Source organism: Myiozetetes cayanensis, unplaced genomic scaffold, assembly GCF_022539395.1.
Source record: "Myiozetetes cayanensis isolate MyiCay16 unplaced genomic scaffold, myiCay2020 scf2-11, whole genome shotgun sequence".
Taxonomy (NCBI): Eukaryota; Metazoa; Chordata; class Aves; order Passeriformes; family Tyrannidae; genus Myiozetetes; species Myiozetetes cayanensis.
Genome location: NW_026087411.1, coordinates 18,409,367 through 18,433,486, shown reverse-complemented (window position 1 = coordinate 18,433,486; position 24,120 = coordinate 18,409,367). Strand labels below are relative to the sequence as shown.

Sequence of the window (24,120 nt, the reverse complement as noted above, 5' to 3'; positions counted from 1 at the left end):
AACATTTTCCATCATTGTTCAGGATGTCACTTTTGTTGGGGGGAGGGCACTGAGCTGTTATTCACTGTGTTAATTGATGCTTAATACAAAAACACAATTCTGCAGATACCTTTATTGCATCATACCAACAGTTCAGTTAGTATAATTGCACACAAAGAGCAACCAAATGTAATTTTCGTTTACTTAATACTTGCTCCGCTGTTCCTTTCAGCTCCTTCATCTGATTAACTAACGTGACTCAGAGCTCTTCCGAGAAACAGCCAAGGAAGTACTCATAACAGGACTCTCCCTGATGCAAAAAAAAAAAATTCGTGCAACCACTAATTGCTGTGGGGAAGAGACCAGAGGAAAACCGTAGGCCAGTGTGGAATGAGAAAATGATTTGATGACAGTTTCCTTGCAAAAAACCACAGTCGTACAGCAGCTGGTGGATATGTAGAGAGAAGGGACAAAATAATGCTAGATTTGAGGGGAAAAAAAGGGTAAACTTTTTGCACATTTCACAACATGCCATTTTTGTACTGTGTGCCTTAACATAAGTAAGTTGTCAGTGGGACAGATGAGAAGCTTTAACATCAAAAGAGAGGCTATCCTCATGGTATTTACAGTCTATTCAGAAGCACCAGAAATCTTTAATTAAAGCTTGATTGCTCTGTGTCTTGTTATCTCCTTTTGCCTACTGAGAATCCCATTTTGTCTCCTCCAGTTTCCATGTTAGTAATTTGTTTACCTCGAGTTCCTCATTACTGCTCACTGTATCTTTATATGCCTGTATTTCCCATACTCTAGCCTTGTGTACAAAAGGAAATTGCATTGGTTTGATATAAATTGGCTTTTTAATTGATAGTTGAACAATGTTATAGTTTAGGCAGCTTTGAGTTTTACTGAAACTAATACCTAATCAATATAAAAACAAAGCCAAAGTAAGCCTGCTTTACAGCAAAATAAAGAGCACCTTTTGTACAGATGTAGCCATTTCAATCAAAAATCCTGGTTTCCATTAAAGCTGCTTGAATCTTCTGGTATATGTAGGCTTTGTTACAACTTTTTTGCAGGCTGCTTCTAAAATCAAGTTTCACCTGCAGCCTTTCAGTAAGAAGCTGGTATATCAGCAAATAAAACATCATCAATTATTTGAAACAGAAAGCATTTGCACTGCTCTGTGAACAACTATCTAATAATGGCCACCTTGCACTGCAAGTAACTGTGTGACTTGAAAAGCATAGGAATTTTTCTGTGTTGGTCCTGGGCATCTAGAAACTTGAGAACATAACACCACCACATTGGCTGTAGGAATTTCAGGTCTTATTCCAGACAGTGCATTCCTAATCCCATGAGTGACACATGACAGTGGTTAACAGATTTCTGGAAGCTTTAGGATCTTTCACATTGTGGCTGTGTTGTGTTTTGAACCTCCAGTGTACACTTCCTGGAGGCATGCCAAGACACAATAAGCAAGGGCAAGGATAAAGAAGCAAGTCACAAGGTACAGGGCCTGGCAACGGAGAGGATGGGGAGGCTGGTGGCGCTGACTATCACTTCTGCTGAAAATGGATTTCCAAGCACAAGCAAAATCAGCAGGTTTATGTAAGAGGTTGTTCCCAGATACAAATGAGCAAATGGAGGGCCCATATCCTTGAAGGCAATGGAGCTTCTTTGGATTTACTGTCACGTAAACAAACGTGTACCTGTCTTTCAGACTGTAGTTCCTGCTGCTTAGGTTTAGCTGGCCTGGGGACTTAGGGAGAGCATTTTATTATCCTGTTGTCTCCTCAGCTTTGGGAACACAGTTCATTATTTTAGTATGATTCCTTAAGAAGGAAATATTATAGCGTGTGATCCATCACACAGGTCAAAGATCCTATTAGTTGTAATTACTTTTGGCAGAGCTCATATTGGTCAGTGCAGTCTTTGGGACTTCAGGGTGGTCCTGATGCTGTTGGTTCACTTGCACAACAGTAAATATGTGGCCATCAAAGGAAAAGCCTTGACAGACTCAGCCTGAGGTTTCTTAAATGCATTACAGGATGCAGAAAGAAACAAGATTAAAGCTGGGTAAAATGCATAGCCCAGGGACCAAACAAGCATCTGCAGTGTTTACTGAGAGCTGGCAGGGACTCGGCAACACAAAGGAAAAAGGTGATTCAGTGCTGCAAAGATCCTCAGAAGTGCTATGGCTTGCTGCTGCTTAGCTTCCCTGATTTCTGCCCTGTCTACTCTGAGGGCACAAAGGGAGAAAATTGCTGTAGGAGTGATTTCAAACCTCAAGGACTAGAGACAATTTTAGACAGAATATGAACAGCACAGAGGATAAAGCCCAGAAAATAGGCAAGCTGGCTTAGATACCATAGGAATTGCCTTTAATTTTCACCCCAAGGTGATAAAAAATTATTTTAATTGCTCAGAGTACCTCAGTGACCTTCTCTTCTACCCTCATGACACTCTGACTCCCATTATTTCTCCTATCCAGGCATTTCTTTAAATTGCATTCCTCACATAGGACAGGGAGCAGAAGAGCTAGAAGATGTCAGGTCTAGTGAGAAGTAGGGAGTAACAAAATTCTCCAAGAAATCTACAGCCAAGATTTCTAGCCCACACACCCACTTCAGATTAACTTTGAATCCAATATCTAACGTTTTTTCTGTTACTGAAACAGTAGGCACACTGAAAGGAAATGTGCATGTGCCTTAGGAAACTACATCACCACCTAAGCACTGATATTCCTGAGGAAAGTCAGCCAGAAGTCCATAACCTACACCTGTGTATGGACCGTCCCACAAGATCCTAAGGGCAATACTGAGTGCACTAAAAGATGACTTCGCCTACAGGCAGGAACAGATATACAGATAGTGAAGGTAAGACATCAGAAGATCTTCAAACAGAACATAAAGATATTTTTGAAAATTATACTTTTTTGACCAGCCCAAGTTCACACACAACATCTGTAACAGATTCAGGCACAACCCTTAAAGCTAAAGCACACCTCCACCCAGCCCAGCATTCTCTCATGTGGGCTCATCCCCTCTGACTCATTCCCTCCAGACTCCTGTCAATACTCCTGCACTTTTGGTGCTGTGTGATGCTCCGTACATAAAGCATCAATCAGCTCCACGTGAGGCAGCTCAGCCTGCCCCACAGCCTGTACCATCAGCCTGCACTGCCAGAGCTCACTTCTGAACAAGAGAGCTCAGGCAGCAGCAGCTGCCCTGCTGCAGCAGCAAGGAGTGGGCAAATGCATCCAGCTTTTCAGGCAGGCTTTGAAGGCTGTGTGGAGCTTTTGACCACTCTGACCAGCCCGCTGTTGGTATCAGAGCTAACACAACTAGTCTGTGCATTTTAATAGTACACTGCAGGTAGGAAAGTGAAATATAACCTGAGATAGAAAAGATGCAAAGAAGTCTCTCTTAGACGTGGAGAGAAAAGGAGGCAGCAGGACCAAATCCCTAGGCTTCCTGACAAAGGAGCCATAAATCAACCACACACCTGTTCTCTAACTTAAGAGGGTGGTATTTCAAATTGGCAGGTAACTAGCTAGTCCTAGGAGAGGAGCTGCATACAGTGCTGAGGTTGCAGTTACAAGTGCTTCTCTCTCCTGTAGCTACCCCTCACTTCCATGGTCAGCCCTGCTCCCCCAGGTAGGAGGTCGTGGCTACCCAAATCAAATCAGGAAGAGAAACTGAAAGAAAGAAGCAGATTCAAAGGGAAACGCATACGTGGAGCCCAAAACAGATATTATGAAAGTGTGGGCAAGCCTAGGAGAGGTAAGAGAGAACCATTGGGGAGACACTGATGGGAGGGTGAGGGAAGAGAAGGGAACTCTTGCATCTGTTTGGCCTGCACCACTACAGTTAAGCTGGAAAGAGGAGCTGAGGGGTAGGGGAGAGTGAAATAACATTAACAGACAAGACTTTTCTAACTACATAAAAATCATATTTTTAAAACAGAGTCCTATGCTGTTCTGCTTCAAATGGACAATGAAAATATTACTGAAAAAGCAAGGCTACGTTATTTCAAACCAAACCTATATTAACTAGAGTTAGATGTTCATGTTACCAAATGCTGAGCTCAGTCAATTTGGACAGTTCACTTTGATTTCTGACAATTTTTATATGACCATGACACCAAACAAACTGTCTTACAGTTTAAAAGCTCTTTTTTCTTCAAGAGAGGCTCCCTCTGGTTCTTTCACCAACTTGCAATCAGAATCAAAGTTACAGCTAGCAGCTACAGGTAATTTGCTTTCTAGAGCTTGTGGTTTTTTTGTTTGTGAAGGACTTGGGAAAAGGTCTAAATAAAGGCTTTGGAAAAAAAAATCATATTGCATTTAGTCACATCTGAGGTCTGTACTAGTTGGAAATCTCTCCTATCTGATGATGCTTCTCAGAGCAGACAATTACCTGCTGGACCAGAAGTGGGGGCACTGTTGAGTTGGAGATTTCCCAGAAGCTTTTGTTCCCATCCAAACTTCTTCTGGCCTCCTCTACTGGTGAGCAAATTGCTTGAGTCTGGAGTGGTACCTCGAAGTGTCTTCTCTCCACTGACTATAAAACAAGAAGTCACAGACTGGTTTATGGTTGAGGGTGACTAAGTCAGTATGAAATCCAAAACCTAAGTTAATTAAAGGCTGCAGACTTCTGTACTGAGAATAAGGTCCTGCAGTCACAGGATATAACACTATTAAAAGGAATAGGCACACTGACTTTCCATTGCTGTTACAGAACTGAGGTGAAAGAAAAATAAACAGTAATGAGTGGTAGGCAAAACAGCAAGTGAATGAAAACCAAACGCAGAAAACCAGAATATCATCTTTAGCAACGGTTATGAATTTTCTCTTTAGCCAGTGAAAATATGTGCAGTCTTTTTTAATTCTAACCTGATTTTAAGATCTCTAGAATACTTGAACCTGAGGTATACCTGTACTTATGCACAGAGAGCAAGAGGTATTACTGCATAAATTGAAAGCCTCATGCCCCAGCCAATGCAATTTAAAACAAATTAACACACTACAAAGGAAATGAAACATTATCACTGCTGTTGGATGAGGAAGTGGCTTAGATGTTTTCAGTCTAAACAGGGCTACAGAAGTCGTAGCTCTCAAGCCTAGGAGACAAAAGAATGCACTTAAGTTCTTCTGCTCAGCCACAGGTAGAAGTTCCATTTGTTCAGAGCAGAAATCCTCCAATCCTCATGTAAGTTTTTGGTCTGAGGTACAGAGTGACAGAACATTAAACAGATTTACAAATTAAAGCAGTTCACTATGCATGAGATTATGAAAGATGAGCCAGACACAAACATTTAATAAAAATCTAAATGTGGTGAAATCTGGCATCAGAGGTATAGACTGGGCATATTCTAGAGGCCAGTCAATCCCAAAGCCTGGATCAGAATCCAAATTTTTCCCCAGAGCAGTAGAGTGTGAAGATCCTCGTCTGATTCAGACTTAAATGCACGTCAGTCCAAATAAAATAACCTTGTTCTAATTTAACTGGAGTATTGTGCCCAATGTTATTGCAAAGTTAGTGTCAATCACTGGATGCCTGTCTTTTCCTAGCCAGAGTCCAACTGTCATTCATTTTGATAACTGTCACATTGCAAACCAGGTCATCTGGAAATCTATAATCACAGACTGGCTCCTGCCTCAGCCTGGATGGAGAGGTGATGCCACTGTCTCAGCTGGAAGCCGGCTCTCCCACACCATATGTCTCTCTACCCATCTACTGCCAAACTCGGAATCCATTCGCTGGTTGGCTCCACTAATAAGGTATGTACCTGAACAGGCTGCTCTGCCCAAGCACAGCTATTTCTGAAACATACTTTTACCTTTCAAGGGTCTTTTGAAGATACTGAATCCCTTCCCCACAGTTTCCAAATTTCAATTAGACGGCAAATAAAGAACAAGTCACTTGGAGATAAAATGAAAACTTACTTGTTAAATAGCAGTCCAGACTAAGGGAGACATTGTCAAAAGCGATAATGGCATCAGATCCTTCTTCCCATGAAGCGATGATCTGAAACCAAAACCTGCACGTATTGGAAAAAATGGGATTAAATTTTGCTAAAGAGATGAAATTCAGAGCTCTTTACAATTAAAGCAGTTTTTGAATGGGGGAGAAAAACTTTTCTCTTCACATATAAAAATATTAAATTGACAGAGAAAGTACCTTCACTCCTAACAAGTAAAGGTGATTTGAGGAGGAGAGCTATATATTAATACAAGTAGACAGAATAAAAGACTACAGCCCCTCTTCCCTCCAGAGACATACAATCTGAAGGAGGTAGAAGTGTGTTTTCTGACCACACACATAAACAAAGTCCCCTGGCTTCTGGCACAGATGAAAAAAACCAACCAACCAAACAGACCCCTAAGTGATTTTATTCTCTCAAGTGATTTACACTCTAAAGTGTTAAGAAAAATAAGTAGGCAGGGCTCCTGAAGTAATTTGTAGTTTCTAAAAGGAACTGGCAATCAAAGGCTGGAACCAATTTAGAAAGTATTTGGTGTTGATCCACCCTGTAGGGAGCGAAGGATATCTAACAGCCCTGGCAGTCACAAAAGAGAGGAACTGACACTGGGTAGTCCACGGGAAGAGCAGAACTCATTATCTCCTCATAGAAGCTGAGCAGGTTTGCCTTAAATCACTTCCACCCTCTCAGCTGGCTATTGCCAGGAAGTTCTGCCACTCCTACATTACCAGCAGCAAGATCACCGTAAATTCACCCTAGTGATATTATAAGTCAACAGGAAGAGCAAAAAATAACCCACAACCAAATACTTCAACTCTGACAGTATATTGACCATGCATTAATTTTGTGCACTCAGAGATTTAGTTTTTCTCTTGCCTTAGTAAGTTCATGTTCTCCCAATGCAAGTCTGGCACATAAAATCATAATACTCTGCTTAGGAAGGAGAACAATTTCTAAAAGCAGCCGGCCATGGCCCAGAAGTCAGATACAATGTTGAGAGGTTGCATCAAGCCTACAAAAACATGAGCTGCAAAACAAGTGAATACCAAATATTATTTAAACCTAATTATCTGTTGTATTTGATGTTTTATGCCAGCAGAAGTTAAGTCATTCATGGGTCTCTTTAATGTAGATTGCTGATGGTTCCTGCTCTATCTCTTAGATATAAGTATTGAATCAGAAGGTGAATTCTTGCGGGTGTTTTGGTTTAGACAAGAAAAACAAATACCATACAGAACATAGTATTTTAAGGAGCAGCCCTATTTATTTAGAAAGGCTTTAGAAATACTGTCTCTTCCTTGCAGCAAGAATCTAAACACCAAGCAGAACTTTTTTTCTTCTCACAGACTCTGGTCTGTGAGAAGAAAATATTTTAGACCCAGTACTATGTATAAAGAACCAGAGTCCTTTATGCATAGTACTGGGTCTAAAATATTTTCTCTCAGATTTTTGTTATGTTATCAGTATTCTTACATCAGTCTTGTTGACTTCTATTGTTTTTAAACACTACCACTCCTTTACCAGCAAACCAACCTCAAAACCAAAATTCAGCTGAAGTTCCCCTGGTCATATGCATATTTACTCTGGGACAGCATGTTCCTGTGTTTTGAGTGTGGATTTTGAGTGAGCCTCCTGACTCAGTCAACAAATGTAACCAACTTCCATGTTGTCTTCAAACAGTGCAGCTTGCACCACTAGAGATGACAGTGAGGTTCAGCAAAAGCCAAAACAGACCACAGGGATGCATATTCCTTTGAGCATATCCAGATTGAAGTGTCATCATCTCCTGCAATTGGTCTTCTTGCTAAGCTACAGGTGGGGACACGGCCAGAAAAGCTGACCCGACTAAAGTGAAGACTTGAAACAGAAAAAACTCCTGTCAGCTTCTGAAAGGTGTAAGGGGTTTAGAATAGAACACAGTCCATTCACAACAGAAAAGATCTGATATAGTTGCAATATTCCTCCTTTATTTCTGGTGAGGAAAAACAATGATGCTTCAATAATGAAATTTCTCACTCTGGAGATATGCATTGGACATATGGAGAGACTTCTCTAAAACAAACCTTTTTAAATCCTAAACACATGAGCAGCTGTCATGAAAGAGTGGGTGATTGACACAAATAATAGTGGATATGGTGAAGGAAGAGCACCCCTAGCATCAGAGTAAACTCCAAAAAGCAAGACATAATTTTCCTTGCTAAATGATCCATCTTTACCAGCTCAAAAGGTGGCAGCTCCATCCATATAAACCTGAAGATCATAAAAGTGTATTTTTTGCCTTTCCAATCCATACAAATTGCAACTGCAGTCTGATGCTGTCAGCAGTCTCACAGTTCTTAGCTGGGATACCTGAAACCCCTTGTGGCTATGTCTAGCAGGAGAACTGGAAGGAACATAAAATCCTTGGATATTAAATTGGCTTCCAACTGACTTGGCTGCCCTCCCCCTGCCTCTTTCCCTCATTTGCTCTACAGCTGACATCCCACAGCACTTCAAATGAAATTACAAGCTTTAGCATAAACATAAGCTGTTCAGTTTGAGACTTGCTATACAAGACTTAAACAAAAGCTGTTGGACAGACACACTGGGCTCTGATCTACTTTTCCCTGCAAGTTACTGTGCTAGCAGCAGAGATGACTGAAACAGGTCCTGAACCACCACTGTTCATAGTCTGTTATGTGATGGAGAACCAGCACCATGGGCTGTTAAATACAGGCTGTAGCTCAGCAGAAGCTTCTTGTTGCCCCTCCTATGCTGCTGAAATGTCCAGGAAAAGGTAAGGTGGAAGCTGATTCAGCTGCACATCTTTCAGCTGGCTGTGTCTGAAAATCAATGCCCTGCCCTGCCCACAGTAAACCTTGGTGCTACATTGAAGGGAAAGCTGCAACCAAGTCTGTGATGCACTTGATCCTCAGCCTCTTTCCTGAGGGTGCACACTAAATGCCACTTGGAGACAGGGGCACTTTGATGTGAATTTATGATTGTAAGGTGTTAAACTGAGGCTGGGAAATTAATTACCAAGACAAATAAGCGGTTCCTATCTGTCAGCTTTTCCCTCCACTTCTGCAGACTTCAGCTCAAGGAACATAAAAGAAGAGACAGATACTTCTGCAAAGACTGCTATGCAACCTCTTTGTAGGCTCCAGGCAATGAAGCACTTCTAAAAATAGCTTCAGGCAATTTCCTTGGTAGAACCTAAGGTTCATGCCCCAAGATGTTATGCTTTGATGCACTTCTCATGTCATGCCTCTTCAGACAATAAAAGGTTGTTCTTATGAGAATTATCAAACGTTCAGCTCCTAAGAAGTTGAAGGCAAGATACAAACCAGTATTTCTCTTGCAGAAGGGAATGCCATCTAACATGCCCACATCAGAACGCAATAGGTTGCTTTTTACTTTTATTTACAGTTCATTCAAGTTAACTGTTGATTTCACCTGCAGTAGCACCGGGACCAAAACACTCAAGAAATTTCCAAAAGTTCACCAGGGATGGAAAAAAAGACAGACATCCCCTTCAAAATCCAAAAGTCCTGTGAATGCTAAACACTGTTAGGACCATCAGTGCTGCTTTGGTTGTCTATTATTCTTATTTTTTTCCTAACAGAAATGCAGTTTCAGTACAAACCTTCTCCTGAGGCCAGCATTTCTGCAACAAATAGTTCATCATTTTATCTTCTCCAGTTTAATGCCACTATTAATTTAGAAATATGATGTCTTTCAAATTCCACTGAAACAAGATCATCAGTTAACCAACATTTCAATCATTAGCTTTGGTGATTTTAGCTTAATGGGCTAATTAAGGGAAATTTAATCAAAACTAAAGATGGAAATGTCACACATCAGTGAGATGGAAAAAACCCCACAGACATCTCATTCCCTTGCCCCCTCCTTTTTTTTTTCTCTTTCTGTTTGATCCCTGAAATCAATGAAACAACTCCCTTTGACTTTGGTGGAAGCTGATACTGAAACACCAGAAGCACATGTTATTGCAGTGACTCATTACTACGCTGGAGGTGGCAATGTCACACTGGTATTTTTGAACAGATCAAAGTGGGAGCTGACTGCACCCCCAGTACTTCAACTGGCACCTGTACAGCATGGACACTGGTCCACAGCACTGCACAGACATACTCACTGCAAACACAGATGCTGTAGTGAACAGCCACGAAAGAATATTCCTGAAGGCAATTATACAGGAACAGCAAAATTAGTGCTGGCAAGTTTGTCATGACTGTTGCTTAATGTACCCCCACATGTTCCTCACATGGAGCCCAAATCCTCATCAGATATGTTTGTGTTTATTAAGATATTGTAATATTTCATCAGATGAAAATATGGCTGCTACAAAACACTTTAATAACTTGGTTATCAGGAAAATCATTACTTGAGGGCTGGTGGAAATTAATTCTTAACTGTCTCTTCTTTTTTCCTAATTGACCTAGAGCAGAGCTAGAAAAAAGGTTCCTTACATGTATGACAACTGGAAAGCATAAATTACATCGTGTACAGTTGTGTTAGATGAGCTGTGAAAGCAAATGCATGCAAAGGCCTATTTAAAAAAAAAAAAAAATCTGTTTGAAGTAAATAGGAAATGCTGTACCAAGTGGACAAAACCCCCTTGATACAAATCTCCTCTTTGGGGAACATCAGCTCAGCTGTTTGAGGGATACAAGTTTTACATAAATTCAAAAACCACTCAAGGGTGACTACTGATCAAATATTTCAGTCACAGATAAGAAATGGCACCAAATGAGCTTTTTTTGGTTTGCTGCTTTGACCCAATATGTGAAATTTGAATCTAGATGAACAGTTGAAAGGTAGGACCAAGCATTTTGTTAAATATGTTAAGTTATTCAGTTAATATTATTAAGTTATATATGACAGAAACAGGATAACATCAAAGCTTCTGGGCTGTAATCTTTCCCATGCCTCTGGATTTTTGAAGCTTGGATTTTATTTTAGTGTGGTCAGGATCTGAGCTCCATAACACTTGATTCATTTTGATTACTTATTTTTCTCTTGATCCTAACAGAACACTGGCTCCCCCAAAATATCTGAGGCTTATTTACAGAGGAAAAAGCAGAACTAAAATTATGAGGGTAGATCTACAGCTATGCTGGTATAGTTTCCATAAGGACAAATTTTTTTGCTTCTGTCACCTATCCTTAAGTCTTCATTGCACAGAAATGTTTTTGTTCATGTATTCAAAATACTTTTGCATATATTCTATCCTCTTCCTGTTGGGATGGAAATGAAGAACATTCTTCTTGAATTGAAGACCTCAGAAAGCTGATTTGATGCAAATTTTGCAGCTCCCTCCCTTGAGCAACTACTCTGAATTCCACCTAAATACTGTCCCTGGCTCATACAGACAGTTCAGGTTTCCATTAGGCAGACTCAGGCAGCTGTCTTCATGCCATTATTTTAGAAAGGCTCATAATCTCTATTATACAAAAGAAAAAAAGTTTTTTTCTTTTTATCATAAAGATGTGGATTATTAACCAAGACTGAACATTAATCTCCTCTGTACTCAATCCCCCATGCAGTGACACGAACACAGCGTGTCTGTATGTACAGATCTCATTTCATAACTTGTAATGGTTTATCTCTGACGGAACTGATTTCTCTCTCAGCCTAAAATAATTACGGCTGAACCTGCTTGAGATCAAGGTACATACAGAGTGGAGAAGTTTCAGGTCACTAACCCTTATTACATTCAGGTTCCCTTTAACTTCTCTGTTACAAATGATGCATTGTTAGCTCACTTCACAAAGGAATAGTTACTATTTGGGATAAAAGACACATTTAGATGGAATAAGATTATTTGGAGAAACACAAGCATGTTAACCAACTCAGTTACAGTGACAGAATTGCCATGCAGGAAGTTACTTAATAGCTTGTAATAAAGGTTGAGATTCAAACATGTTATTTAAGGTAATCATGCAGAATACATGCACGTACAAAATCTGTCACAGATACTCTGCACACACTGTCACCAAAACCTCCTTTTCAGATGCACAGAACAGTCACTGGAAGAATAACTCCATTTCAGGAGAAGGACAGTAGCAGGCAGACAGAGTTAATGCTAGGGAGCAGAAGAGCAGTGATATGAGTGTTAAAGTCACACTGTTTATAATGAAGTAATGTGTGATCACCTCAAGGCAACACAGGCTAGGCTTGTGGGATGGATGTAAGAAGAAAGACTAAAGAGATCTGGTGTAGATGTGACCAATAATATATATGTGGTAATAATGTGTAGGGAGGCATGTCTAGCTTGTATGGAGGATCCCTGTTTCTTCATAGAAAATGGGAAGAAAGTTTAGGAATAACATGATATAAACAGGCCTCTGGATCAAAAATGTTTCCAAGAACCTTCCTTTCCTTTTTCTTCCTTGATGGGAAACCTGATGCTCAGAAACTTATTAGAAAGAAAATGTGAAAGGTGTGTGACAAAGAGACATAGCAATGCAAGAAAAAACACTGGACAAAAAGAGTGTTTAGTCACAGCTGGCAGAGATAACAGCAGAGTGGTATGATATGAGACAGTTTCTTTTTACTTGTCTTTTTACTGCAGCAATGAGTGAGAGTGTCCCCAGCTGCTCTGGCTGCCTCTGAGACCAGAGCTGCTGAAGGAGCCAGATAGAACAAAGGATCTCAGTCCCTTGGACTGAAAGGGAATCTCTCATTGATATATAGACAAAAAACCTAATGAGAACCAGTGCAGTTCATAAAAATCCAGCAAGTCATAAAGACTGGAATAGGTAAAGAGGTCAGTTTAAAGAAATAGAAAGTATAATTATTTGGACATGTATTTTGACTTGTTGCAACAGAATATCACCTTCTGAGGGAACTGAAATCTGTAGACCTTTTTTGCTTTCTTCCTCAGGAAGGTCTCTTCCTTACCTAGCCTCCCAGGTAAATCATATTTTTCCCTTCCAACATAGTAAAACTCCTCAGTTTGTGTTCAGGAGAAGGTCATCAGCAAGAAAATAATTTTGAAGCTCTCTCAGCAGAGTGGGACCAAGAGAAAATTGCTTTTTACTTTCTGAACATGCTTCCCTGTTTGAAGGACACAGGATCTAGCATTGCTATCAGTGACAAGGCAAACTGTGATGCTATTTATGACTCAACATTTAGTTTTTAGGCCCTCAAGTAAAATCCTCTCACTCCTCCTTCCCCATCTGGCCACTTCTGCTTAAGACTGCCTACAAATTTAGACTTTGCAATGCCAAAAAAAAATAATTTAAGAAGAAAGGAGACCAAGCAAATGTTTCTAACCAGTAAACAAATTTAAATTCTCTTTATATTTCTATACAATCTTCTTCTGTCATAAGACTGTGCTGAGGTTGGACAAGTTGCTATTAATACTAGGCATTTTTAGCAAGTTTCTCTCACAGAGGTTACAGGGAAATCTTTAAAGAAAAGGACAGGTTTAGTAGAGAATATGGTCTTAAAAGACCTGAGCTGGGCTGAGCTGGCTCCTGTGGAGTCTATTTCCAGACAAGTTCAGCCATATGGTATACAGGTACCCACAGAATATTTAGTCAACATGCTGCTCCACACAACTGGCCTCACATTCATCAAGGGAGCAAAAATCAAGAGATTTTTAATTTGTTTTTTAAAGCATTAATTTTCCAGCCAGGCTTCAGCCTATTAGAGCTAATCCTTTTCCACCTTTCACACTGTGTAGTGGAACAGTTGCTAAGCGCGTTGCTGATAATGAGCATCAGCCTACAGTAAGCTCCAGAGAATCAGTGAGTTGCAGGTGCTTGTATTTTATCTTTGTGATATACCTTAACCATACTGTTTAGCTAACAGAATGGCTAATTATTAGCTACACAAATCACTCATCTTCAATTACATTAGGCTTCTGTTTGCTCTTGCTGTCACATTCCCAAAACTACATCATTACTAAAAATTTAGACTCACATGTACTAATTAAAAGCAAATATATAAAAAAAGCAAGCCCAAACTGCCAGCTACAGCAGAGATTTCAAGACTGTTTCCTACTTGCCTTTCTGTAAAGTTAAAAAAAAAAAATCCTCGACAGACTCATCACTTTTCACTGGTAAACAAATAGTAATTTTCCATCAAACAAAACAAGCTCACAATAACGAGATTCTCTACACTACTCTCAACCCAAATGTTGTAGAATTGCACTAATGTGTAAATTCCAATAAGTAAAAATGACCAATTCTCTAGCTTTCACTAATCTGTGAAGATGATTTGATTTGCAGATAATGTTTCCTTCAGAGAGGGGTGGGTGGCTCTACAGGGGCTAAATGAATCACAGCAAGGATTGTTAGTTCAAGCTGAGTCTGTCTAAGAGGCAAGTTAAAATACAGCACCTCTGGGGATGTCACATTTTGCTTCTGGTAGGCACAACCTGTTTATCCAACAGTTTAAGGAGCTCTTGCCCACAACTGGCTTCCTTAATTGTAGCTGCTTTGATGACATATCCTTCACCAGGCCCTTTGCCCTTCCTCCCCCATGCACAGAAGATCCTGAGAATTTGGAACTGGGCTACAGCTCTGTTTATCCATACACCACATGAACTGACTCTCAAGACTGTTTTGCCAGCATCTTCGAGAACAAGGAAGGATAGGTAACTTCAGGAAGATGTGAAGTACCAAGCTTACAAGCTTACAAGAAGCACTTCAGCTTCTTGCAAGTCCAAACAGAAAAGTAAGACCTCACACAGGGTGAAATTGCAACTGGATGCTTTTCTAAGGATCAAATGTAAGGAAAGAAGACAGTCCTCTCCTAATCATACTCTTGGAAATTAAGTCCAGGGTTGCCCAGGTTAATTCAATGCTAGAAATGTAATAGCCCTCAGTCCCAATTTAGCTTCTTTGTCTTACTCCTGCCTCCTTTCTGGTACTGCCAATTCACCTGAAATGTTTTAGCTGTGATTTTCTGCCAAAATATAATTTCTCACAACAGCCTGAGGGATATCAAACATTTAAGAAATGTCTGTTTCTAAAGATAGAGCTGATCTAATTTCTTGGAAGTCTTCCTAATGATTCTTTGAAGTGCTATAAGCCAAACATGGAAATTATGTCTAAGCAGCTTTTAAACAAGCATGCTTCTAAGCAGTTTTAGAGCATATTATCTTGTTATTAATAACACTTTCCATTCAGCTTCCCAAACACAATGGAATGTGCTTTAATTTTGTGTGAAACTGGTACACTGGTGTGCTTTATTAAAGAGCTTTACTTCTGTAAGGTGATTTAAACTTTCAGCTCCTCCTGTAGGAATATCTGCAATATCGTGGTTCTTCTAACACAGACCCTCACAGCTTCTGACACAGGAACCAATTAGAAAAAGACAGACACAGCAAGCCTTCAGCAGCACCAGCACTGCATTCACATCAATTAAGTACTTCTTACTGTTCAATAGAACTGTCATTTATCTCCATTTATATACTGGAGTCTCACTGGTACCATTTTGGTGTATACTTCCATAGAATTCCTTCCTAATTTGTACATCAGCCCAGACTTCCTACGAAAGGTTTTGAGATGGTGAGAACGGATGCCTGCAGTATTTCCAAGTCTCACAGGAGATTTCTTCCCAGGAAGGGTTGATTTCAACTAAACAATCTTAGAAGGAAAATAATTAATATAGTGCACTTTCTGTGAATGTATGGGAATAAAAACTTTTCAAGAGACACCAAAACTTCAAAAAGTTTTCCTTGCTTATGTCTTAACCTCCAACAAACTCCCTTCCTTCAGGGAACCCATCTTTCTCTGTAAGTAATAGGGAAGTAAGGGTGTCAGCACCTTATACATAATAGTCAGCATGTGTTATCAGCTGAATCTGTGATTCCACATGAACCACTGCTAGCCCGGCTCCTAAGATCAAAGTATTCTCTGCCTGACTGTGCAAGCAGAGAGAATTTAAAGAAAGGCAAAAGTACAAGGGTACAGAATAATTCAGGTACAAAACATTCCCCTGGCAACATTAGAAAATAAATCACATAAATAATAATGGCAAAATATACCATTCTTCAAAGGAAACACAGCTGAAGGGAATGAAGCAACCAGGTATTTTTACAAATGGTGCTTCAACAGTGACTGCACAATAAGCCTAATGCTGGTATTTTTTAAATCTTTGACGCACACATATTAATTATACATTCAGGACCGAAGCATTGGCAGTATCCTTGTTGTATTTGCAGCCTACGTGCGTCCCCAAGAGCCAGTAAGATAAAAGACATATTCATACCATGTTTGTTCAAAGTTCTTATGAGGCAAACTATCCCTTAATGAAATCCATTATTTCTAGAGCACAGATTTCCAAAAAGGCAAAGGACACCAGTGCTCATGGCACAGACTGTAGAGGCATCTTGCAGTCTAAGGGCCAGGGCAGCTGGAGGTGAATTTTTTCTGTGTCTTCTCTAGAAACAGTATAAGCCAGAGCACACACAAAAAGTAAACAATTAACAAGAATATCCCCTTAAAGCTGACTTGTAAGAAACAGCTAAACCAACAGTCTAAATATGCATACGCTACCAGATTAAGCGTATGCCACCAGATAAAACTTTTATGCCTAAAGACAGAATACAGCCATAACTGAGATAGCTCTTTATTAAGGTGATAGCTACAGCTAACACAAAGGCGTTCAGATGGATCCTTGTCAAATTTTGCAGCAGGTTCTTCTCCCACCTCTTTCATCCTCAGATCTAGACCATTTGAACACTGGGGCTGTGGAGCTCACATCCAGCTCTAGCAAACCACATAAGTGGGTCAAACATGCAACACAGAACAGTATGCAAAGTGAGTGGTTTCCAGTCCCTGAAATGGAGACCCAGCTGTTTAAGCACCTTGCTGTAGGCTACCCATTGACCAGTTGTGAACCGAGACTTCGACTCAGGAGTTGTTAAATTGTGTGCTTTACTCAAAATACTCAGTTATTCTCATTCCCTGCATCTCACAGAAGATATCTCATGGGGACAAAGTACTTCTCCCTGAGGGAACAGCGTCCAGGAGCTATGCTGGCCATTTTCATTGCCAGGTAGCTAGTGATGAAATGACTAATCACCAAGGAGAATGAGAGAAGGCCATACCTATCCAATATATCTGGGAGAGGCAAGATCATCCGCTGCCACATTCCCAAACCTTCAGTGTTACCGGAATGCCAGAATGTCCAGCTCTGTTCCTTTCCTGTCTTGTTCTCGACCAGCACCAGGGATATATTTCCCAGCAAGACACCATGGATGAGCCATGACATTCGTAGCTAGAAGAAACAGAACACACAAGATTAACGATCACAAACATTATTTGAAAGTTAACAAAATTGTCGATTCTTCTTTCATTCGATTCTCCCTCCCTTACACTCACGTAATCCTTTTAGAATATTCCACAGCTGTGGAAGCCTGTAATACTCAGTATATGCTATTTAACATTGGAACTAGTGGTCTCTTCTTTTGTAAAGCTGAGCTTTCACATGTGTCTAATTTTAAAGAGATAAGCTCATACCTCTATTGTCAGCAATACCAAGACTATGCTCCCCTAAGATGCCACCTAAGAGATTCGAGTTAAAACTAATGAAATTTTTAGCCATAAACTTTATATTCCAGCAGCAACAACAAAAAGCACAGGGAGAAAGCTGCAATAAGCAGGCATCACTAATAATCACGTTCTCATCCCCCAGACACCCTTTCAAAAAAATCAGTTTTTACTTTCTATCGAAGTTTCTACAGACTTTCCAATTAAAGTTCAGCAATAATTTGGTTTTTTTTCTTATTAATTAAAATACTTTGGGGAACCATTTTTCTAACATTTCTGTTATGATAATGTAAGTGAATCCATTTCTATGCCTTCATCCCTGTATGTAAAATTATTTCATGTAGTTTCCTCATTTTATGACTTTCTCTCCTTCATTATATAAAAAGAAGAACAATTCCTTCCACATCAGGCTAGTTCCACAACCCATAGTATATGCATATATGCTAGAAAATCTTCTCATTTTCTTGGGAAGAAGAAGAAGAGATAGCCCTTTGTTGATAAAGAGCGTATGTAAAAGATGTATTACATGCAAGAGCTGAGTCCCATCTCAATAACCAGTAGGGGTGAGAATGCTGAAAGAATGAATTTATTAAATCTACATTAACGATGAATGTTTTGGACACAAGAAAGTGTTTAGCACAGTATCTAGGATCCATGCATATTAAAAAAATAGCCCTCTATTTTTAAGCACTTCAAAGCCAACACCAAAGTCAGGAGGCTAGGAATTAAATTCATCTTTTACACAGGAACACCTGATAACATTACCTACTTTCTTGCTTTGATAGTACAGAACATTCATATCCACTTCTCAGCATAAAATGCAGCTACTAAATTTTGCTTGCTATTCCTATCTCATGGTGTAAGTTTGTCCTGGCAGCCAAATAAGATTTAGGAGTCATAAGGACAGAAGTGTCGCTATTATTCCTAGTTTGCTCACAATTTCGGGGTGGGTGGAACATAATTCTGGATATCCGTTATATTAATTGTTCGTACTGAATTTAGGTAAACACTACAGTCATCTTCCTGTCTCCAAAGCTACAAAGAAAGCACCGAAATTACACTGCAAAAATATAACAGAGACTGAAAAAAAATCTAGATGTGGCTTTTCTCTCTCTACAGTCCAAAAATCACTGCACTTGCCTGGAATCACTCTGGGGTCTGTTGTACTGTATGACCCAAGCACTGACAAATGTACAAACAGATATGCCACTTTGGGTCTGTGAATTAATTTTGTTACATTATTTTGGCCATACATTGAAAATTGATGTGTAAGGTTTTGACTGGCAAACCATCACAGGCACCTTCCAGATCACAGCACTTCTGGGGACAAGCTGATCAAGTCTGACTACCAGCTCACTCTGACCTCAAGTCTGGGAAATGACTCACAGAGTCCCATGTCTATGTCCATGATGTTAGACAATGGAAAACACAGAATTAAACGTGAGGATTTTCACCTTGCAGACACCAGAGAGAAAAAGCAGAGTCTAGCAGGATGGCCAGGAACTATTTCTGATACAACACAAAGTCATGGCCAAGGAGGCAGCTGAGGAGTTCTGAGTTCATACTCACTAACTGGTTCACTGGAACCAACACTGGTAGAAGAGGATGCTGACAAACGTTCATGGTATGGGAGGCTGATGCCTTCAAACTTGGTATCTGCATGGCTGCTCCTAACAAGTGACAATCAAGATGAAAGAACTTTTTGAACATTCTATATTTTCAAGTGCCTATGAAGTGAGGCTACTGAAAACAAATTGAAGATTGCTTTCAGATCCTTTCAGAACCTTTCAGATCCTTTAAAGTAATTTCCTTCAAGAAAACTGATCAGGACTAAATTTTTTCTTTGAATAACTTTGGAATGCCAGCAGAAATTTAAAAACCTCAAACTATACCAGGGAAGGCAACTCCTCTTACTGAGAGTCCACATGTGAAGTACTTTTAGGACTCTAATGCTAACTCCACTGTGTAACACAGTATATGAAATTTCTAATGCAGGTGAGTTGGGGCAACTTCACTGCCCCGTTTTGATAATACAAAATTTGAGAGGTAAAGCCCTGAAGCTCCTACTAGGCAAAAGCTTTCAGACCTCTGTCTCTTCTGGAGACCTGCCAGACAGTAACAGGCAACAACTATACGGTCAGAAGTGAGGAAAGAGTGAGCATTTGATAGCTGTTAATGTAACACTAGAGCAAAAGCTGAGGCAATTGATGAATTGGAATGAATGCCTTTGCACACATGTCAGCTGTTTGAAGGAAAGAAGTAGCTGGCAATAGATGTGGGAGTTCAGCTCATTGGCAAAGTGCAATATGCAAACTCTAATGAACTGGCTCTGAGTGAATCGACTGGCACTGTGTCCAAATGGGCATTTTTGGCTGCGATTTCCATGGTTTCTAAGCTTCACAGTAGGGCAGTCCAGGTCTTTTCACACCTGCTGAAGTGAACCAGAGCAGATGATGAGCTGGATACCACAGTAAAGACTTCCGAATTGGGCTGGCATTCATTCTACAGAATACAGCATCAATGATGGCAGATGGTACTACACACACAGTGCGTCCTGCAAGTAGAGCAGTGGCACATTTGGAAAAATCTAAATCTGGGCTGTTGGTGGAATACCCCTAACACTGTGCATCAAACATCTCCCTCTGTGTTAAACCAGCAGCAAAATATTGAGAAACTAGAAACATCACTGAGAAATTAATTAAGCGTGGAAGGTAGACAGTGGCTCAATGGCACCTTGCTTTCTGGCTTCAGAACCCACCAGAGCCATTGATCAGCTGTTCATATGCAAACCCACTGACTCAGTAAATGAAATGCTCTGAACTGATCTGGGGAAAATTAAAGGGAGAGAAAGCCCATGGCAAATACACAGCATATTGAGGCAAAACTCGGGTCAGATGGCTACATGCATTGTACTGCAAACACCATCTGGAAAGATGCCTTCTGAGAATCCCCTTAGCCTCTGAGTTGGTGGAATTTCTGAACTGACAAACAGGAGACTTAAATCATCCCAGAAAATAATAAAAAAAAAAACTTAATCCTTATCAATATCAATAGGGCTTGGCAGGTGAAAAAAAACAAGGAAGGTAGATTTTCTAGCACAAGCTGCATAATTTCAAGACCACTTGAGAACTGAGACTTGCATTTTACTTCCTTATGCAAAAAAAGAAATAAAATACCAAGAACCTTCTGGGTGAAGTTTGGGCCTGCTGACACCTGTGAGTCTGCTTAAATGGCTAGAAACATTCCAGCATAAACTAACTCTGATATGTCTGATGAAGGGCCAACAGCGCACACTGAGAGCAGCATAAATAAAACATTCCGCAGTGACACCCAGGAGACTTGTTTCTTTTTCCAACCTTTCCAAGTGGCAGCGACCCTGACTATTAGTATTACGGTCCTACCTGGCAGGAAAAGTTAGTAAACAAAGAAAGGGGAAAAGAAGAAAATACTTAAAATAAGGCCTGGAGGAAGGTATTTTTAAGAAGACAGAGAAGAGTCTACAGGCACTCTTTTCCCAAGGAACTACAGTGCCTGGATCTCACTGCTGGCTATCTGGCTACCCACACCTCAACTCCACAACATGGTCTTTCATCTTGTGAGGCAGCACATTACTTAGTTCTCTTGCCCCTAGTCCTTGCTCCCCCTCCATGATACTTCCTCAAAGGAATTGCTCAAAATCTGTCCGACAGGGAACTCTAGGTTCTTGGAATACAGACATTTATTTTCCTGAAAACTGTTACTCTTGTCTTGAGTCTTCTTCATGGGATGGGAAAGAGCAGAAATTGCTTTCAGATGGGAACACACTGACCCAGTAAATGTAAGGCAGTAAAGAAGTTTGGAAAACATCTCATTGTTGAAGAGAAACTGAAGCTGCGAGTTGGAATATGATTTACACAGAATTAGACAATAGCTGCAGACAACTTTGTCAAGTCTCAGTAAGCTTTGTACACGAATATGAGATATGTTTGACATGTGAAGTTTATCACACGGACAATATTTCTTTTTCTTACTAGAAATGAGAAATGGTTGCACACAATAGTACAAACAAGACATCTATTAGTACTGTTCAACAATTCAGATTTGGACTCTTATGAATAACAATGAGGACCAAAAGGTCTTGTTCCTGGTTTTGGCCAGATCTACAACTGTGCATGATCAAATTCTTCTGTAGTCTGCTGATACTTCTGCTTTAGCTTCGGACTCAGGTGTGCAAGCAAAAACCTCCTGTAAAGGTTAAAATTATAGTTAACTGATCTGATCTGATAATGTAGTTCTAAAATATTTAGGCAGACAAGAGAAACTTGTATTTTTTATGAACAGATTATCCTGATATTTATTCTCACATTATTTCTTACTTGATTTCAGAAAACTGACAAACGGAAAAATAAAAACAACAACAAAAGAGAAAGAAAGAGAAAGTGCTCAGAATTTTCCTGTCAGAGTACTGTGAAGTGACCAGGCCTTCAAGAAATTTTAGATGGCATAGATCCTCTGAACCAATGACACAGAAGACAAGTGGCAAAGGAAGCAAGAGGAGACAGATAACAGTGAATAAGCTGTACAGTTTTTAAAAACAACACCTTAAAATAAAAAAGGATGCTAACAACATTCTAACAACAAATAAAACACATGAAAGGCTGCGCTACAGGCAGATCTATATTGCATTTTTCATGCTTGTGAATGTTCAGAGTCAATGTACCCTTCTTAGTTATTTAAAGCTCAAGGAATAGAGGAGAAAAGGAGACACACTCTGCAGGTGTCAGCATGGGGCTCAGAGTGCACTCAAGGAATGATTTATATCATTGATTTATATGCTTTAAAAAATACAACACTTCTGCATAGAAAAGAGAAGTGATTTAATAACCACGGAGGATGAAAACATTCTTATATCTGTAAACCTGAATGAGAGGGCAAACTTTACTCTTTTACATCAACATGCTATATTTATTTACTAGAGAGAGTATGTTTACATGCAAAAAGTAATTTCAGGTTTTTAAAGAAATCTGGCTCAGTTTTGTACTAATTTACATACAGGCTTCCAAGAAACAGCTAGTTGAAATGTCAAAATAGGATCAGAAAAATATTTCCATTATTTTAAACATAGCCAAAAGCACAAAGCACATTTACTATCCCTGTAACCTGTTTTTCATTGCTTTCCAGCACAACTAAACCCTTTAAAATATTTGACCCAGAACCTAACAGAAAAATGAAGTAATCTAGTTCTGAATCACAATGCAGTCTCTCCTGCAAAGAGTCACCTTATTCTGTGGAGATGGATGTGATAACATTTCAGGCTAATTTCAAATTCATCACCATGCAGGCACCACCACCTCTGCTGTTACTGTCCTTCTCTACGATAGCCCACATTAAGCTGCACGAATGGCTTTTTCTTCTCTAAGATTCCCTTGTGCTGAGCAAAGCACAGCCTTTCTAAAAATCAGTCTCCAGACTGCTCATGTTTCTGTGCTGACTTTCAAACAGAATGAGTAGTAATAACCCATCACAAAATGAAATCTTGCAGCATAGATGCAAGACACCCTGTACCAAGCCTCACAGAATGCAGTAGTCCTGTAGCTGGTTTTGCATCTTTTTATGACAGAAACCCAAACACTTTGGGAAGACACAGGTATGACTCATATAATCTACAGGTACCCTAACACCCTTGAAGGATGAAGACGCAGATAGCAGGGAACATATCTAAAAAGGGGAATGAAAAGCAAGTCAGCATGTGTGACTGCATCTGTACAGCAATTATACTGGGAGTGAGGGAGGTGGGACTGCCTTGTTGTCTAGACATGTGGAGACAGAAATTGAGCCTCCAGCTTCCACACAAAGATGAGTGCTCCCTGGACACCTGCAACAGTTTTGTCAGCTCTCTGAATCTTTGCAAACTACTGAGAAGTAGGTGGCCATTATAGTCTGAAAACTGTGCGTACTTAGGAGCTATCAACCATGGCAAAGCAAGTTAGTTTTGCCATGGTGGTGACTGAGATGACAGCACTTCCCTTGGATTTAATTGCAAAGTGGTTTCCTAGATTCACAGAGACCGGTATGGCTACTAATGACATGCATATGGGATTTCTTCTTCAAAATGAGGAAATGTGTAACCCCCCCATGATCCTCTTGGCCCTGTCAGCCTTGTGCAGGCCAACTGATTCCCACTCAGAGGAGAGGATTTACAGTGTGAACAGAAGGGGCAAATAATGCTGTGCTTTATTGCTTGAGCTCTATAAACTCTGCCTTTAAATCAGGCCACTATTTTGCTTAATTTCTTTGCACTTTATGTGCATTCCTATGCTCAATTACGTGTGCTTTGTTTCCAATGAACTTTTATATGTGTGTTAAAAGATTTTCACTCTTGATTACTGTGACTCAGTTTGGTTCCAGAAGGATTTCCTGAGCTTTTTGTTGCCTCTCCCTTTACTGGCTACTTCAGGGTAATGAAGCATCTCTTCATGGACTGTGCACACCACTTCCTGCATTCACCCAAGAGTTAGTGGAAGTGCCACAGCTTCCCTCTTCCACATAAATTGGGTTTTAAAACACAGTTAAAGGGGTCAACAGGCAAAGGACTCTACCGAATGTGCAACACGAAAAAGATAACAAAGGCTGTCTGGACTGCAAACAAGAGAGATTCTTTGAAGCCAGG

General features: G+C 40.0%; 1 protein-coding gene across 1 annotated transcript in view; it reads right to left on the bottom strand.

Annotated features, from left to right (window-relative positions):
• Positions 1 to 24,120, bottom strand: part of ALK (ALK receptor tyrosine kinase) — a 309,488-nt gene that overhangs the window by 40,690 nt on the left and 244,678 nt on the right. Inside the window, exons 9-11 of the mRNA XM_050316451.1 lie at positions 17,030 to 17,199; positions 5,927 to 6,021; positions 4,398 to 4,541 (exon numbers count right to left, since the gene is read on the bottom strand). Of these exons, the coding sequence (XP_050172408.1) occupies positions 4,398 to 4,541; positions 5,927 to 6,021; positions 17,030 to 17,199 (409 nt within the window). The remainder of the gene's footprint in view (positions 1 to 4,397; positions 4,542 to 5,926; positions 6,022 to 17,029; positions 17,200 to 24,120) is intronic.